This window comes from Neodiprion fabricii, chromosome 2 (assembly GCF_021155785.1).
Source record: "Neodiprion fabricii isolate iyNeoFabr1 chromosome 2, iyNeoFabr1.1, whole genome shotgun sequence".
Taxonomy (NCBI): domain Eukaryota; kingdom Metazoa; phylum Arthropoda; class Insecta; order Hymenoptera; family Diprionidae; genus Neodiprion; species Neodiprion fabricii.
In genome coordinates this window covers 32,761,253-32,781,198 of record NC_060240.1, presented here as the reverse complement: position 1 = coordinate 32,781,198, position 19,946 = coordinate 32,761,253, and the positions used below count along the sequence as shown (strand labels likewise).

General features: G+C 38.6%; 2 protein-coding genes across 6 annotated transcripts; both read right to left on the bottom strand.

Annotated features, from left to right (window-relative positions):
- Window positions 1-735: 735 nt before the first annotated feature.
- LOC124176156 (WD repeat-containing protein 82) lies at window positions 736-4,870 on the bottom strand. Its single transcript, XM_046557057.1, has one exon. The coding sequence runs from the start codon at window positions 4,198-4,200 to the stop codon at window positions 3,253-3,255; it is 948 nt and encodes a 315-aa protein (XP_046413013.1). The 5' UTR covers window positions 4,201-4,870; the 3' UTR covers window positions 736-3,252.
- Window positions 4,871-7,184: 2,314 nt separating this feature from the next.
- Window positions 7,185-17,122, bottom strand: LOC124176157 (plasmanylethanolamine desaturase). 5 transcript variants are annotated; one of them, XM_046557058.1, is made up of 5 exons: window positions 15,976-17,122; window positions 14,178-14,640; window positions 11,864-12,075; window positions 11,527-11,745; window positions 7,185-10,514 (listed from the first exon to the last, which is right to left on the bottom strand). In XM_046557058.1, exons 2-5 carry the CDS (start codon window positions 14,404-14,406, stop codon window positions 10,254-10,256), a joined length of 921 nt encoding a protein of 306 aa, XP_046413014.1. In that variant the 5' UTR covers window positions 14,407-14,640; window positions 15,976-17,122; the 3' UTR covers window positions 7,185-10,253. The 5 variants fall into 5 exon arrangements, with proteins under 5 accessions (XP_046413014.1, XP_046413016.1, XP_046413015.1 ...); XM_046557060.1 differs by having other exon boundaries at window positions 14,178-14,542; XM_046557059.1 differs by having other exon boundaries at window positions 16,534-17,122.
- Between the last annotated feature and the right edge of the window lie 2,824 nt (window positions 17,123-19,946).

Below are 19,946 nucleotides of genomic sequence, written 5' to 3'. Positions count from 1 at the left end.
CCACAACGTCTCGTTATAACCTGTTTGACATACGGAACGGCTTTCCAATTAGTATCACTTCCGTCCCACTCTGCCACACCAATCTCACTGCTTGTCAAATTGACGAACCTATATTCGAGCCCTGTAAAAGTCAATGAAAAATTATAACTGAAACCCGGAATTGATGTTGGCCAAGGTAAAAGTTATGAGTTCTTACTATACAATGGTATAAAAATTCTCAAACTTGTTGTACACTTACCCTGATAAGTAAGCTTAACACAGCCAACTGTTGAGTGCGAGCATCGAACAATATGCCTTGGTCTATTCTCACAATATTTGTCACTGTTTGAATTACATTCGTAACATTGAAAGCACATTCCTAGAACATATACGTTTTTAATAAATTTCAACTTTTGTTTGTCCCGCTAATTTTGCCTTAAATACTATGAGAATTAAGAGGCCACGCTGCGAATCGATCTTCCTTAGCAAATAAAATTTTCGTACATGTTTTCATTACCTGAATAAATTAAAGTAACAGTTCCAATTATCATACAAAGAATACCAATTGACATTCGTAATGCACTTAATAGACCTTATCTTTCATTTTGTCACTTGATTGGATTTTATTTAATACTGACAGTAGAGAATCAATTCATTGTATACGTGTAACTGCCCATGATCACCTTAGTTTTATTGATCTTTATTATGAGGCATCGCGTTGAAATGGATTTGTTGGTATATTAATAAAACCGAATGTTATTTCCAAAATAGGATTATATTTTATTGACAAAACTTCCTGCAAGTTACTTGATTTACAATATTCACTAGAATAAAAGTATATCAATGTTTTTTTTTCTGCTTTAGCCTACTCCAATAATTTACCTTCTATAAATGTTGAAAAAATGTTTCGGTCAGTCTGAGTGTACTATAAAGTACTTGGCGTGACTAACATTATTACTCTTCTGTGATAGAACCCCCCCCCCACATATAAAAAGGTTTGTATATCTACAAACACAGCCACAGTTTTTTCCACGGAATCAAAATTATTATTTTTCGTGTAAAAAAAGAACAAAATTTTATCTAAGATCTCAGACAGATTGAAATGCATGGTGAATCAATAACAAGAATTAAAGTCCAAAAATTAAGAGATTATCAATTCTTCACCATAGCACTAGGTGAGTAATTACATTTTACCATAATCTGATGTGAAAAATTAATGCAGCTACTGACTTTAGTGAAGAACAAAAATATGTTAATAAATAGAAAATATGATAATTAAGTGGCAGCAGAAAAATTGTATATTTGAATTTTAAGAAAATCGAAGTAGGCGTTATAAAACCTGTCATTTGCAAGTAAAAATAAAATCATTTCAAAAGTTATTAAATGAGAATGAAAACTGTTTTTTTTTTTTACATAGAAGGTGTGACTGATAGCTTTTTGTGTTTTTCCAGTAAACTTATAGATGAAAACTAAAAAAAAAACAGAAAATGAAGCAATGAGTGCAAAAAGAGAATCAATTCGTGGTTTATAATCGTGCGTTAGAATTCTCAAATGCTCTAGCAAGACATCTGTTGGAGTTTAAAACATTATGTTAATAACACATAATATTTATTACACAATTATCAATTATTCTTATTAGAATTACACATATGCCGTTATAAAATATTATTTTACAGAACATCCGTACATTTCTTTCGCACGAAACCCACACTCCGTAATTGTACAAGCACGCGTGCCACAGAGATAATAAAAGTTATTCTTATATAAAACTATTTATAGTATTAGAAAGTCTAATGGAAACATTAGTGTATGGTATTTACACAGAAAATGGAGAAGCCATCTTTAGGTCTTATACTATCTTATTAAATCGTTAGTTACAGTATTAAACTACGGTGGTATCGTATCGTACAAATATAATCGCAGACCCCAGAATACCGCTGCAGAAATCATTCCGCACTCAGATAAATTTTCTGGAATTTAAATATTATTGAATGTCTCCGTATTAATAAGATTATAAAATATATCACCAAGGGGACCATCATTGATATTCTTACAATTTTTTGCGTGTCAGTTATGTTATATAAAGATTGCTTTACTTCCAGAAGTGTAAATTCAAATAAGTAAAGAGCTAGTACCTCACGGATTGAAAATAATTCCTCTTAAAACTTTTTCGTGGCAATCTTCAACTGATGATTATAATATTTCCAAACATATATATATACGTGCATAGGCATATATCAATGTTTAGGTTTAATTTGTCTATCAGCAAAGGATATTTTCAAATTTCTGACCTACAGAAACATTATAGAGTTATGAAATGATAAATAAGTAAGTTCATTGTCAAGATTATAAATATACACGTTATTCCACATTCATAATGCAATTTCATGTTGAGAATTATACATAAATACTGAATATCATTTTTCATGGAAAATAATAGATGCAGCTGTCTTGTGAGCAGAATGTATTATTTTCCTGTAGTGATTTCTGGAGATAAAGTTGCATTAAAGGTGCAGACTGAGGTCGTACTTCAGAACAATTGAATGTCTTGGCTCACAGAAAACTTATGTATCCCTGAGGTTTTTGTAAAAAGCAAATAGAATGAAAATAGGGAAAAAAAATCATGGACAACAAAGCCAAACGTCAAGGCTCCGATTTATGTACTTTTTAGCAAAGTACTGTACCTGAGCACAAATCAAATTAATGTGATCATCTGATAATTATCAATGACTGTCAAATGCGTGAAAAATTGTAAAGCCCATCATTTCATGCGAATAGAGTACTCATAAAAAATTTCAACTCGAATGCATACGTTCTAATTATTTTCAAAACACTTTTCCTTGTTATTATTACTTTCTGCTGGTACTCGTTCAATGTTTTCACATTAAATGTATCATTTTCTAAATGTACAGTCCTGGAATTTAGGATGGTTACAAAATATACAAAGGTATTCGCCTTTTTCATGTACCCCATTCAGTGTAAAGAGCCTGAAATAAAAATCCTGAGCACTGGTGTTGAAGGTACAATCTAATACTAGCAAAATTCATTGTAAGGGACCATGTAAAATATTATTCAACAGTGTTCAATGTTGGAATATCCCTGATTTCATTAATAGTGCAGCAATTTTATTATTGGATGAAAAGGTCGATTTTCTTCTCCTCAGTACTTGTAACAAGTACAGCCTGCGTTTAATTTTGATCCTGGCCAAGGTTTCCTCCTTTTTTACCAGCTGACTTTGTACATCGTATACGAAAGTTTTTGAACTGAACTTCTTCACTCAGTTTCCTCGACGGTTGGTAACCAAAAGGCCATGTTGGTGCATGCCGATGTGAGCATCATGTACTTGGGGTTAAATTGGATACATTGTACAGGTGCAGGATGGTCACCGTTGAGAACGCATACCTTATACCCTGTGTCGGCATTCCAGATATGAACTCTGCCGTCAGTTGATCCACTGAAAACGTATTGAGAGTCCGGACTAAAGCTGGCCTCGATTGGTATCCCCTTGTTGTTCAAATGCCCGGTGAAAGTTTGAAGCGGCGTTCCGTGGAAGGCGTCAATTAGCCGTATGATGCTGCCATTTGTGGATATAAGAATTGTCTTTCCGTCTCTGCTGAACTTCAGACCGGTCCAATCGCATTCTCTCTCCTGAGACAATGTGAAAGTGACAAACGGTCCCTTGTCAAAGCTCCTGAGGTCGTAGAGCTTTATGCACTCGGAGTTGACTCCTGCGGCAAATATCAAGCCTTCTGGATCGTAGGCGGCGACCGGGCGACCCGATAGCTGCATCAGTCCCTGACAGTTGGGCGACTTTAAGTCCCAGAGGCGCAGCGTTTTGTCAAGAGACCCAGATAAGAAAGTGTCCTCGATGGGACTGATGCATAGAGAAACCACCTTCTTCGTGTGACCGGGGAAGTAGCGAATGTATTTGTTGTCATGGAGGGAGAGGTAGCGTATCGTGTCATCTATTTTTGTGCTGCTGTGTATCGCGGTGTTTTTTGCATGGGTAAAGTGGATCAGGTCCACCCCGTATTTCTTTGAATTAACCGTTCGGACTTGCGTCCCCTTCTCGCAATCGTATATCACTATCTGGTCGTCCTCGGAACATGATATCAGGGTATCACCACTCGGCGAGAAATCTATACTGTTTATTTTGTCGGTATTCTCGCGGAAGACTTTTGCCACCTTGAAACTCCGCACCACGTTGTCGACCAGCTTCATTCTGATCGGTCGAATCGGCGTTGAACCTCAACTCAGAACCACCCGGGTTCCGGGTTATTTCTTTTCTAGTTTTGCTCTAATGCTACAACTTTGTTAACTGTCTCGTTGCTTTATTCAGTCGGTCGGGGGGAGGATTTTATTTAGTAAACAAGGGCCAATTGATGCAATCGGCAAAATTTTTCTACCGCACAAATATCGCTAACCTTCAAATCTATCCGTGGGCTCGGAATACATGCTGGCGTCCAGCATCGCTCGGGACAAAATGCGGTCGTGCCGTTTGATTGGTCGGTTGCTTAAAGTTGCGTCAGCTTCCAGTGGCGGCAGCCCCAAGAAAGGAATTGAAATCGAGATTGTATGTATACAAATATTTTTGATTAAAAAAAACCACTCGCGTTATAACGACGAATGAAACTTCGTAATGAAACGGAATTATCCTTAAGGTAAAGAGAAACTCAGAGCAAACTCAATTATTTGGAGTCAGAGACGAGAGTGATCTTTTTCTTCCCCTGGAAGCAGGTCGTGGTGGTTCCAATTTCTTTCCTCACCTTGGAGATTGGTAAGAGCATCGCTGAAGCCCGCCTTACAGCCCTTTCGTTTTCTCGCCCTCCCCTCTTATAATTCCTACTCTGCTTCTTTTGACCTTTTCTCTGTCTCGCTCTCCTCCCTCTCGCTCGTTCTGCGTTCGAGTCTTACCTAAATTTAACTGTCCTTGCTTTTCTCTTTTCCACGATTTTTTGGCCTACATGTGAAACCACTTGGAAGGGTGTGCGTCTGCAATTTCTAACCTGAGGATAGATGCCAGAATACCCGCTGTCTTTGCCTGCAAGACGAGCTGACCCTTGGGACCCTCGGTCTGTACTTCAGTCAACGGTCTGTAATAAACAAAAAATTTCTTTAGTTTTCTGTTCCTCTTTACTTATGACTCTTTTTCTATGTATAAATTCATGTAGGGGCTTGCAAAAGTGAAAACAATCAAAAGGGACTCGAGACCCTAGTAAGATTAAACGGCATGCACGGTCTGCGGGCTGCATGAGAGTGCTGAAGATATTCAATTGCTAAGGATAGATTTATATTTATACGTCAACAGAATAAATTCCTATATCTTGATCAACCTTAGCTAAAATCCGAACGCTACACATGCATTACACATACCTGTACAGTTAATAGTACTTACAATTCATTGTAACAGCCATTATAGGCAGAGGAAATATATTGCATCACGAATATCGCCTTTGATCATCCATCATTGTGTGGCATATTTGAATTACGCGCGCTTCGATATTGGTCTCTACGGTCTAATAACGTCACTACGGCCATGATTATAACGACGAGCGAATTACTTCAACGGCGGCTGAACGTAACAATCGGTGTCGTTTTCCCGCGTTTTCTTTGCAAACAATTATCGATTTGCTCAACGCAAATGGAAACCGGTTAGGGCGGTCGAAAGAGAATAAGAAAATCAGAAGAGAGAAAATATTCATTATTAGTTATCTGCTACCGTGATTACGAAGAAACGGTTTATTGGACAGAAATTCTGGTAAAGTCTTCTTTCGTATACTTGTCATTTCGTCCTTGTGAGAAGAACTGTTTGTGAACAATGCTTCTGACCATTAATTATTTTTATTGAACAGCAAAGCTAGTAAATTTAAACAACCATGTAAAATGAGCATTAACCTCGTATGTTTAATTTACACGTCGAAAAATTAGATATTGAGTTTTGTATCGTGAATCGGTATGACATATTAACGACCTGAAGTTCACTGTTCTTTGGCTTTGCTTGTAGTTCGGAATGCAAGTCAATATATTCCACCGAACGTAGGGAACAGCTGCCTTCGTACAAAATTTAGACGGAATTTTTTTTTTTAAGTAGTTAAAAAATTTTCATAATCAATTCATCATCACCGACCCACGTGATCTCTGTTGAGTCAGTGGTGGCGCAGGGTGGTGTTCCAGTATAAACAATAGACAATCAACATAAACGATCGAAGCGCTACCATCTCAAGAATCTACCGCCAATTTTACAGTCGTTTATACTTGTTTATTTCGAAGTGAATAAAAATGTGCAAACTAGCTACAGACGATTCGGACGGTATTATAATCGTTAAAATAAATGCGCGAAGACGTTGAGCTAACAAAATCTGCAGTTCAGTTTTCTCTTGAACCCTGAGAACTCTGGCAAGAAACGAAAGCATGCACGTAACCCCCGAGTTTGTACCCGGTTAGTTCCATAAAAACCTGATCGCATTGGATACTAACAAGTGCGGCTTGTGTCAAAGTCGTCAAAATAACATTTCGTTACATTTGTGGGGGCCGAAAAGTTGTCGCATATTTTCCGTCAGTGAACTTTCTTATCGCGTCAAAGAGTGATCATACGCGTCGGCTACACAGTATTATTTTAAGATGCAACAATAGTGGATCGTCAAGGATATAATTACTCATAAATATGAATTATCGCGAAGATCGTCGAATAAAAAATCTAGTCAGTGATTCCGGTATCGGGTATATATTTGCAGTGATAAGTTTGTGTGAAAATTGTGAATTAGATTCCGTTTACGACGGAAAGATTTTTTTACTACAGATGTGGAGGCTGGGCTGATAGGATGCGGTATGAGTGAGTCACATGAATTTGAAATATTCTTCTTATGTTAACTTTAGTAAAGAAAAATTAAATAGGGTGTTACCGACGTCTGTAAATACAGTCGGTTAGTCTGCATTCTGCCGTGTCGGCTTGATCGATTAATCTACCGATAAAAATGTCGCAGATCGTTACATTACCGACAACACAGGCAACACTTTTCTGCGTCCCCCCCCCTCCCCACAGGGTTACTTATAGCGCTTCCTATACCGTGTAAATTTGAAAATTGTCTGCCCAACTATGTACTGCGGCATCAATCATTGGAAGGTGTAAACATTTTGTTTTATATCAACAATATTTTTGAGTTTATTTATCGGTAGAAAATTCATTAACGTTTTTTCGTTGTTGGTTCTGTTGCTATTTTCTTTAATAAAGACAAGAAATTAAATCGTACAATTAATCCGGGTGCAATAAGTTAAAAATCACTTATATACATATAATATATATGTTAACGTAAGAGTGAAATACCAAAATTTCTCTACAGGAACAAATTAATATAAGGGTAATTATTGCGTGTTGCATTTATATCTATCTATATAAATCTTGGTATCATCGTAAAAATCAGGTGTATAAAATTGACAGTATCACAAGATATAACGTTATTCTACGACTGCTTCTAATAAAAATTAACTCTGTCTTACGTCTAACGCTGCAAGTTGTTTATTATAATAATACGCAGGTATGCCTATGTACAGTTATGATTGATTGTTGAGGACTCGAAATTTCTAAAGTTCAAAAGCCTGAAGGCCGTGCGGAATTTATCACACGCTGCTTGCTGCTGGACGTTCATTATATAAATTCTGGAAATAAATATCTTCCTTTACCTCGGTTTCGGAATAAAATTCTATTTATTCATATATATGCCTACATCGATTCATATCGTTCGTCACTTGCATAAGTAGGTGTGAAAATCCTATAACATCAGTTGCTTCATTTTCTATCACCTACTTTAGTTCACGTTGCACAGTGCAAGAATATACCTAAACAGCAGTTTATACTGAAAATTTGAATACTGTAAACGCATCATTATAGGGCATGTGCAATAGTTTTACAAAAATCTGATTAGGTCAGATGCTTAGATGGTAACATTTCTCAGGTATGTGTTTCACATGTCTTTGCGCAAAGCTATAAACGTATATTTATTCCGTTCAGGCATACAATTCCTTTTAGCAAAAATTAGTATAGAAAATAGTGAACGAAATTTTCCGTCCACGCATGATTGTAGGTTATAGGATCCTACGCTTTAGATAAGGCATTATATGACAATGAGCCACAGTTTTCAATAATATTTCAGTTTAAAGCTTATCGGTAGTAGGTTTTATTACACGAAAAAATATTTCGATCGATCCTGTCTGTTTCCTTTTAATAATCAATATATTCAAATCTAGGCTTATTAACATTTGTTCTCTATCATTTAGTTTTGAAAACCATGTCGCAATGATAAGCATATATTATAGGTTCTTTTGTAATCTTTGGTCCCTGAACCTTACAGAATGTTCTCTTCTTACGCTAAAACTTTAGTTGTTATTGGAATCTTGGGCACAAGTTATTTAATAATATTAAAATGTATACAATAAATTAACAAAGCATCAACAATACAAGTTACCTTTTTTTTTCACTTTACGTGTAAGAAACTTGTATTGTCGGTAAGCGTTATTGTATTCTTTAATTGTAACAAATTATTCGAGGTATTTTTACATTTTTATTTATTTTTTTTTTTTGCACAACGCGTATCGCGCAGTAAAACGTATATAATAAATTATGTGTGAGTGTGTAAAATCTATGGCACGCAAGTGAAAAGCACGCACGCAAAAGTTTTTCAAAAATCTATAGTATCAAACTGTATTCAAACTAATTGTACATATTGCATTGTTTTTGATTTTTGTTGTTTCAATTCTTCTGACCTTTGCAACACGGGCAATGCAGAAAAACATCGCGAGTGAACATTCATTATAAAATAGAAACAATAGAGTGGAAAGTTTTGATTGTACTTTCATTTCAACCGATTGAGGAAAAGCGCGGCAAATTATCCGCAATGAAGGTTCAGGGATTTTTTTTTTTTTCTATACACTTTCAATATATTACTACGTGTTGTGTTTAAACGTAATAATTGTTTCCGCACTAGCGAATATCATACTTATGAAATATTGTGTACAAATATTACGTACAAAACTTAAAGCTGTCTATTAAATAATTATATATTATATTATACAGGCTTTGGTGGACGATTCTTTTTAGTATAGTATAGGTAATATCATCATTAACGCGTCTTTCAGCTAGCACAGCCGATTTAGATTGTTAACGATCGTATAACAAGTAATGACACAGTAATTATTAAAATTCTTCCTCGCTCTATTAATGTTGAAAGTATACGAGTAGGTACATATGCTTCGAGTTATATTAATTTCATTCGCGTGTTCAATCCACAGAATGACAACAACAGTAATAATTATAATAATATTATTTTCATAAATAGGCATCTTTGTTTCTACAATTTTCACCGACAATCTGTGGATTTTAAATTCAATCATCTCTTATATTGTATATTCTTCGTATATATTGTTTTATTCATAGCGCGTGGGTTCCTTTAAGGCCAGTCGTATTATTTTAGTTAAAAATTACCATACTCATAATATACAGATACATTTGTAAATTTATTCATTTAGATAATATTCCTAAATTATTAATAAGCGTGGAAATTCTTCTGTTTTTTTTTTTTCTTACAAAACTGTAAAGCATCGTTATAACGACAGTATATCATACACAACAGTATACATACCTATACTCCCGCATCTGGGTATATCTACAGTCGCATACCATATGTATATAGGTATAACATACGTGTATGCATCTATAGAAACGTGCATTACGTAGTTCGATCCATATAGCCTCATATAATAGCGATGACAAATTAATTCATAATTGTGTGAACTTGCAATTATACATCATATACATATATATACATGTGATATACGATGTATAATAGCAACTTCACATATATATATATACACATATTCAACGGTATCGATATTAATAAAGTGCATTGAAACAACTTGAATAAAAATTTAAAAACCGGCCGTTTGTTAGGTAACAATCGCGGGGGTGCTGTGCACGCATGGCGATATACGAGGCTCGATAAATCACAAAGAGGAGGTAAAAGAATGAGAAAAAAAAAGAACCATTATCAATCCCACGTCCTACCGCGGATTGAATTATCATTCGAATCCACAGTTCGCTAGATTATCCCGCTAGTTTTGTTCGCAGGTACGCAAGTATACGTTTATGAAAATATCCTCGATCGATGGTTCTGCACGCGGTCGCGATAAACTGTATTATTATTGTTATAATTATCATTATTATTATCATCCATACGTTGTTTGTCATAAAATATATTATCGTAAATTATTATATCCGGATTTCAAGACCGTTTTTGGGCCCATTTCATGTCGTCGGCTCTCGGCTTGAATCCGGTCAATTTTTCAATGACAGCCTCGAGGATCGCCCAAAAGCACAATTTCTCCAAGGGCCAGTTCAGCCAGCCCGTCGTTATACAAAAGTACGTCTCATGGGGGGCTACGTGGTGCACGCGATGGTGCCTTCGCGGCAATATTATACGGTGGTCTTGGAGCCAAACCACCCATCCGGGCAGCCCGAAATACGTGTGCGACCATTTGTGGATCTGTAACGAATGAAATGGCATTGTTTCGGTCGAATCACTCTCAGCTTCTCAGGTGTAACTTACACACACGACCGTATATACATACGATAATCGGAGAGAAGTCTCTCTCTCTCTCTCTCTCTCTCTCTCTCTCTCTCTCTTTCGCTTTAAAATTTTCTTGCTTCAACGTTTTAACGTATATTTTTCATAATATATTTATTTCTCTTCTTTTATTTTGGCATTTTAGTTTACTTTATTCACGCCTCCATTTCTGCTTATTTATATTTCTATTTATTTTTACATTTCTGTATTTTTATCCATTTGTTTGCTCGTTTAACTATAGTTACATGTTTTCTCTTTTCTCCTAATTTTGTTGCCTTCTTACCATTTAGCTTATAAGTTATTCATTCTTTCTCTGTTTCGTCTGTGTACTGTTCGTATTCCCGTTCTAGGGGACTTTGTCCCAGGTCGAATAAACGCTTCTCTCTCTCTCTCTCTCTCCCTCTCTATCTCTATCTCCCTTTGCACGCGGCAGCAAACGGTTCTTATCTATGTAGCATAAACGCGTTTATATTGATTTTGACGTAAAAACTTTGGCACGCCTTGCAACAGTAACTTACATTCATATGCGCACGTAAACTACTCCCGCCTTGTATGCAGGTTTAGCGAACACCCCCCACCCTCTTCTCCGTCGGTAAAATTTTCTCGCGTGACAAGTTATACGTATTACATAATAAAAATATAACAAAAAAGCTTTTGGACAAATTCCATATGACAAAAAAAGAAAGAAAAAGAAAAAGAAAGAAAGATCACTAAAAATATAACGATCTTATATTTCACGCGTTAATAAAACCATCGATTCAACTCCAAATTGATCCGCTTTTTGTTTCGAATATTGATACACTCTAGGTATGGGAAAAGCGGTAAGAACAATTCATTCCAATGTTTCCAATTGCAGGTATAAGATATATTATTGAAATCACGTAAGCATATCGTAATAACGATTATTATTGTTATTATTTATTGTCAGTACCTGATTTGTCATGGCGACGAATATGGCGAGTAAGAACCAGTAGCAAGTCCAGAGAAACCTTTGTTGGACTTCAGTTTCTGGTAGCGATAGAAAATCCCACGTTAATTTACAGAGAAACGGTATCGTCACCATGAAATTATCGCCGTTCGTCTCAATAAAATCGTGCCTCGTTATGCTCGTAGGATCTATGTGATGCTCTCTGAACGGTCTTAAAAAATTCTGAAATATAAAGAAAAAAGAAAAAAAATAACGGATCAATCAAGAAACGTACCTACAACCCCAACTTCATCAACGATTGTTCGTTACAAGTTGTTGTAATTCTCATGTTCCACCGCACCTTTCCGAGGATCGGTAGCTCGATGGATCCCCACGTGTCGGCTGCCCAGTGAACGAGTCCCGAGCCGAAATCCGCGGTGACGATACCGCAAATAGCGGCGATCGCTATGGCGCTTAGATTTTCCAATCTTAATCGTACCATTATGAATAAAAAATTAACCATCATAAGCGTGATGCAGATACCGACGCATATGCATTCCTGAGTTCTCTTTCCTGCAACATATAACGAAAATATCGCGGGACGAATGAATACGGTTGTTAAACGTTACGTCGTAAATTAGGCTTGTAATTAATGAGTTGTTGCTTGATTTTTACACTAAACGTACACCTAGATTATAACCAACACGTGGTTTATTCGCTTTTGAAACACCTTGTATATTGTACAATTATGCGATCGATCTCTGGCGGACGAGGACAAAAATGTACCGTGTGCTATTTTATTAGACTTTTTTTTTTGTTTTTTTTTTTCCAAATTATATAATCTATGCAAACCGCAGTTTTACCACTTTATTTGTTTACGCAACTTCGTCTTTTATCTTTTTGCTATCCTTCGCTGTCTAGACGCTTCGCTGGACCGTGATCAACGAGGATTTTTTTACCTTTTTCTTCAGATACTAAATCTTTACTTCCTCGATTTCTTACATAATCTGTTAGACGAAAAGTCAATCGTTCAACAGGTTTAACGATTTTTGTGGACAACGATCTACTCGTTAACGACCGTGTATCCGAAATATCAATTAAAAATCATTTCTACCTACAGGCTGCAGGCTCATAGCGATTATCACAAACCCGTCTCTACCTCGAAGAGCACAAGGTATTAGTTACCCATTTCGATCATGCAAGGCACTTCGAATCTACGATAAATCGTACGCGAATTAGAGAGAGAACTCATTGGTTCAAGTACGAGGTTTAAGTTAGTAACGTTACACGTAGTTGTAAGTACTTTTTCCCAATTTTATAATCGACTTCGGCTTTGTCGTATTTATTGCCGAATATCGAAGTCCACGTATCTCGAATGCAAAAAAGGACTTGACAGCCCGACTCTGTACACAATTCTGAACAAAAACAATACAATTCATTTTCATTTGACTCGGAATGAAAGAAATGGCACGGATTCTACGAATTGCGATTTCGTAAATTTGTGATATGAAACGACTTTCGATCAAAATCCAACACTAAAAACTTCATCCTTGTGTTGAAGTGGTCGACATTTAATCCATTGATTGTGTCCCAAACGTTGCAAAATTTACGTTTTTTGTATTCGAGGGGGGTGGGGAAAGGAAAGAAAGAAAAAAAAAGAAACCCCAGTGTTCTGGACGCTATTCAGTGAAACGTCATTCGATCCAATGAATTCAAAACCAGCCGAGGCAAATGATTTCTTTATAACGGATTACCAGAGAATAATATACTTTGATTCGATAATTTTAACAGACACTGGTCAATTTTACGAGAATAAATAAAAACTATTCAACCGCAACTGAATTGAAGATGAATAAATTTTTATTTTTTTTTTAAAACATGAATATGAAACGAGTGAAAAAAAAACTGCGATGTTAGAACTCGAAACAAGAAATGATTGCGTTACGTTTTTCAAGATCGATAATATGCTGACTATCTGGGGTAAAATAGTAGCAGTTAAACACGGAAAGAAAAAATTTTCCTCTATGGAATTATTATTTATCGCGAAACGTATACATATTTGCAAACGGCAAAGTATCATCAACCACCGACTGTTAATTAATGAACGAAAATTTTGCAGGAAACAGTTTTATCAGCGAGTGGAAGAAAGAAGTCAGACATTGAAAGATGAAAAAAAAGCGCGGTTGTATCCGCTACATGATAATCTAATAGATGAGAGTCGTCACACAACGGAACGCGAATCATTCGCGATGTTTTAACCGCGCGTGTTTTCACAATTTTTTTTCGAAACTTTTCACCTCGATTAAATAAGTGCAATAAATTGTGAATAAACGAATTCGTAAAAAATTAATCCCGTTTCTCACTCCCGAGGATGAAGTTTCGTTACGTTGATGTTATTTCTCGAATCAAGAATCGTCTGGAATTATTTTCACATTCGTCGGAATCTTAAAACAATTCAAAACACATATAACGTTTTACCGATTCGACTACGAAATTCAAAGTAATTCAATAAAATAATGAAAATGGTGTAGATTTTTCTAAATTTGACCTGATGTGAAAAAAAAGAAAGTAAGTTGGATAAAAAGGTAGGTGAAAGAGAGGAGAAAAATTGTTTTAAAAAACACACACACACACACAGAAAAACGTAAAGAATTGAGGATAATTTTGCAACTCGCCTGTACTGTAGAGATTGGCCAATTCCTGGGCCCCTTTGTGATTGGGCCCCCACCTTGGGACGGTCCTATCCTCGAATGATGTCGGGACGACCGAATTGGCGTTGGGGTCGTCTTCGAGCATAGAATTTTCGTAAATTTGCCTCTCGGTTTTAACCGGTGCCAAAAAATTCGTGGCCATGGTGCAGGCGGCCGAAGCGGCCTGTTCCAAATGCGGCACCGGCCCCTCCATCCCAGGGTGCCTGACTCGCCTTTCGAATGCCCAAAAGTCACCTAGCAAAGCGTCTAGCGTCTATCCAACGCTCGTCACGTGTCAGACCTCGGAGTCGGACTATCCGTCCTCTTTCGACGAGGAGCGCGAAGCGGAGCTGCGAAGGGGGAAACTTTCTCTACACCTATCTCCCACGCAGGGACGGGCGATGTTCGGAAAGTAATCGATATCTACGATAATTGTGCGATCGACGATCTTGAAAATAAGAATGTCGACAAATCGGTGAAAAGAATACAAAATTTTACACATTTCCAAGAAATAGTTTCCGTTTATTTTATAAGGTATCTCATTTTTTTTCTTTACAACATACACAGTGTCAACAATTATAGTTTTTCAACTTCTGATGATGAGAAAAAAGAATCGAACATCGATTAATTAGAAGCAAACATCGGTGTTTTCGATTTATCTGACAGAATCGCCCATCCCTACAGTCTCGTGCATTGTTCGACTAACGGAATTCGTAGGTGTAGTTTCTCCCTCCTCCACTCTCTCTCTCTCTCTCTCTCTCTTCCGGCCTCTGCTTCTTTCTTTCTCTCACAAGTATCTTACATCGGCATAAGTCACAACAGTACGCATGAAATACCGTTCCACTGCAGATTGCGTACCTATTTATCGTTAGCCAGTTTACTTTGCAATTCTTCGTATAAAAATTAATCACCAGCTGTGAAACGAATTTCCTCGTTGTATATTTTTCTATCGTTGATCCGTTGTTCGTCACGCGTGTACGATAACTCGCGACGTATAAATGTGATAATAATCTCCAGTAATGACAAAACGACGCTGTAACAACGACGATAATGCATATTACGTGTAAATATTATTTCGACCAACGATCGTTACCGCGTGTCATTAAATCGCGTGAATTTCGTTACCCACCGTGAAATTCAAGACAATAATCGTTATTTAATTGATAATACGCGAGTCGGTGCCTTGGTTACACATATGTTCGCAATTGTTTTCTCCACTCCTCGGATCGCAACAATAACAAATTAACGTCGACGACTTACGTATGTGGGTACACACATTGACGCATACGTCGCATACCGCGACCGACGATATAAGGACGAGTATATTAGAACCTATTCCGCCATCTCTAATTACAAGCGTAGCTCTATAGTCGAACGTGGGTGCGCGTGTGGATTTTGTACGCCTCAAGAGCAGTTATAATCTGAACCGCAGATAACCAGCCACAACATCAGCTAGCTAGCCGCGGTCTTTGCTCGCTCGTTAGTCGATTCTGACACGCGTAGGTACGTGCATGTATCATGTAATTAACACGCAATGACGGATTCAGACTCGGTCAGCCTGATTGTGAGTCACACGTCCGCAATCAAAGACTATCATTTTCCGGTGTTTTTCTTTCTATTTCTAAATAAATACACGACTCGATTTCGCCGGATTTCACGTGTGCCAAGGGCTCGCGCGCCCAACCGCGTGAATGCAGTCACCGTGACAAAAAAGAGAGAGCGAGAGAGCGCGAGAGCGGTCAGAGGGGGGGGGTTTGGTGTTAGGCGTGGTATTCGTATTTACGATATAATATAATCCGGGCGGCAACTCTCTTCCGTCTCGCTTTTATTGCCGCTCGATCACTTCCGCGTCCGTACGAAGAATCAGTATGCTGTACTTCGTTGCTGGCGATGCGACGCACAATTTACTTTGTTTCCACTCGACTCCATTTCTTCGCGACGCGCGTGAATGAAATGGAAAAAACGAAGAAGAAAAATGAAAGAAGTATAAAGAAAAAAAAAAAAAAATAAATAAATAAAACGACAACGCACGCGAGGTGCAGGTGAGAGAGAAGACGGACGGTCGTCGACTAAAATCGCAGGTTACTTCGCAAACGTGAGGACGAAGAGGACGATAATAATCATCGTCTCGTTGTCGTTGTAAGTCGGGAGAAAATTATACAGGTATCGATGATTCGCGGCCAAACGTGTCGTGGACACGGGTAAGATGATTACGCCCCGAAGAATCGTGTCGGGCGGCGAGACGGAGAGATAAACAGACGAGAGGCGTATAGACGGATGGGTGAAAATAGAGGAACGCGGAGGAGGAATATTCCCACGTTGCACAGGCACTTGCACTCACACTTGCACTCGGTCGTGGATTCCTGGCTTTCCGAATTATCCACCAGCCTTGCTCACCGGGGCTCGTCGTCGACGGGCCAGCGACTAACCGTCACGATGTTTCGTCTGTCGTACGTCGGGCCTCGTCGCTGTAAAAACGGCTCGAGTCGAGTTGCGTCCGCTGCCCGATTCCGTCTCGGCGATAAACGATCGGCGATGTAATCCCGCGCGTCTTATCATTTCGGCACTCGGACGCCCCGATCCTGAGTAAAGTCAGCCTCGCCGCAAGCTCCCCGGAAGCTCTGCAAAGGCTCAGCAAGCTCTGCAAGCTCTCCCTCCGGCCGCCGCCCGGCGTCGATCTCTCGACCACTGCTCGCCGCTCCGTCGGCTCCGTCGGCTCCTTTCGCTTCTCTTATCCCCCACTCGCCGAGACTATAAGCGTCGAGACGCAGCTCCGGTCGTTTCACTCCGGCGAGCGAGATGGCCGCTTCGGGATCTTGCGCGGTGTTCGCGCGATCGTCCGCGTTTAAAACCAGCGTTACCGCGCCGCGGTCGACCGACGATGAGGATCACTGACGACGACGCGACGACGAGGCGACGAAAGCCGACTGACGAAGTGAAACCAACGCCGGATCGCACACCCTGAAACGCTCGAGTCGCGAACCACGCCGACTCGCCGACCCCCGCGGCACGAGAATAGCCGAAATTTTATTCCCACTGCTCTCTGTTGTTGGTTTCTAGTTGTGTTTGTCGGCTCTACGCCTGCTCCGTAATACGTGTATCGTTGTTTCGTTGCTCGACCTGCATTCGTGCGGTGTATCGCTTCGGTAACCGTCTCTCATCCTTAGTACACGCCTTGACTTCTTTGAGATTTTTAACCCTTTCACTCGCAGTGGGATGCTCGACGTCACGGAAAATAAAAAATTTACACGCCCTGGCCTCGTCACAATTTGTTTACAACTTCAAATGATCTTTCTTACTTCGTACAAGTATAACAAGTTTCGGCCAGAAGAGTCATTGAATTTTCATTGTTTTTACAATTTTATATCCGTCGTGTTCGATCTGCCATGTTCGATTTAGAAATTATCAAACTCTTACTTCGGATTCGTAAGCAGCGGCCCCAGAAATCCCCGAGTAACAAAATTCGGGCCAAAATATTGAGTTGAAAACTGTGTGACTGATTTGGGTCAACTCGTTCGGAAAGGGTTGAATATTTTTCTCATATATTTTTACTCTGGAATAGATATACAAGATAAAACAAGGTGTCAGGATGTTTGTGGACTTTGTCGAATTTTTCTTTTACCACGAGAAACGCTCAACGCTCAGCGACATCCGGCGGCTGAATTTTCGACGTTGCGTGCAGTCGACGAGACGATGACGCAAAGTCAAGCTTGCTCAATCCACGTGTGTGAAAATCTGTTCGCACTTAATTAGTCGTATCGAAACATGAGAATTTGTGTTGATTTCATCGTTTAGCACGTGTTTTTTCTCCCCGAATCCACGCGAGCGCTAGATGGATAAAAGATTGACTCTAAAAACTTGTTTACTTCGAATTACAAAGTTAACAATCCTAGAATGCTTACACAAATTACTTGCGTGGGAGTTGGAGCTTCTAATCACGAGTTAATTATATACGCCGTGCGGCGAAAAATATACGCAACCGCAAAATATTGTGCTCACAATTTTATCCGTTTATATTTATAACATTTGATAGTGGTATAACAATAGTAACGAGTACTTTTTTAAAATTATCTTTATCTTAGAACGAGAGTTTCGGTCCAAGATTGATTTCATAATAGACGGATTAAAGGTACATTTATCGAACATACCGGAGGGAATAAAAAAGATCAAGAACAGCGAGTGTCTTATTGGTAACACGAGTCTCGTAAAGTATTAACAAATTCCTCGCGTGATTTCAAAGCTACCAGCCAGTCGGGAGCGTAAAAGGAAGTCAACTCGAGTACATGTCCTCTTACAAACAACGATTAGCTAATTGCATCGTTTGAGCGAAGAATAAAAAAATTACAAATCCTCACATTCGCTGCATTTGCAGTGATTGTTGTACGTTTACGTAACGATAACAGTCTTAAATACCACAGATTAGAGTATAAAAATAGGGGACTCGTCCCAAGAGCACGATAAATCGATTACCGTTATAAATGTTATTAAAAACGTGAATACAATTCTATCCATTCTTCGCTCGGCACTGTCGCCGATATTCGCACGTATATTTTCTCAGAAGAGACGTATACAAGCTTTTCCTTCTCCGTTATTTATGCCGGAATTCACGCGACCGATTTACTTTTATAAATATACCGGACACCGTTTGCTTCGTACTTAAAACAAGACGTTTATTTTCCACTCTCACCAATCCGAGGTTTGGAACTTTACAATCTTCCCTTCATCTCGATCCTCGAAATGTCTATCGAGACAGTTTAACGTCAAGTTTTAATATCACCGCAACAAGTCGAGCACCAAAATATTCAATAATACGCGATTGCGCTTGAGCTGCACTTAATTGTTACAATAATTATAGTACGCGTGTCGTTATACCTTACGGTCAGTTTTCCATACACGGCTCTGCCGATGTTACGCACGTCGAGGATCGCGAATTACGCGAATGTGTTATAGGTAAGTATCGCGCGATCGTTGGCTAATAACCGAAAACCCTGCAATTCAATCGCGGTCGTAAATTCCGGATTTCACCATCAGTTAAATATAGACGATGACATCCGCGTCATCTGGCTCATCCAACATTACGTACGTGACAAAGCGTGCCACGTCACCGTCGGTGTATGGATAATAATTTCAATTTTTAAACATGTTTTTCACAAAGTACAACGGCTCGTCTACGTCAAATGTTGCAAGGGAAAGAAATCGAAAATTATTTTCAGACTCGAAATGTTATTTAGGGCAAATTTGCGGGCAGGCATACCGGAAATAGGTGAGAAACTTCCTTCGGCGCGAACTGCGTGTCGAATCGACGTTGGATTCAATTTGTAACTCGGGAATTCGCGCTCGATTCTTCCGTAAACTGCAATACATATCTCTCAACGAAACAGGGAGAGGGAACAATGCGCGATTCTTCTCTCATCCTCAGAGGCAATTAGTTTTTTCGCGATATAAAAAAGCAACCTGTTGCAATAAATTGCATGCGATTCACCGTCCGTCCGTCCGTCTTCATAATGCGAGACAAAGGGCGTTGTTGTACGTAACTGTAAATAATCCGACGCATCGGTATAATTATTGCGGAGTATGCGTGCCTGATGCGCGGTAATTACAACACTTGTACTCTCATTTAATTCGAAGAATTCGTTTACTAACGCAAGCAGAGACACGTTTTAAAAATTGACAATCAGATAATCGAATTGATTATTTACGCCCTAGTCAGACTTTGGGATAAATAGATACATACAATTTTACAATGAATGTAAT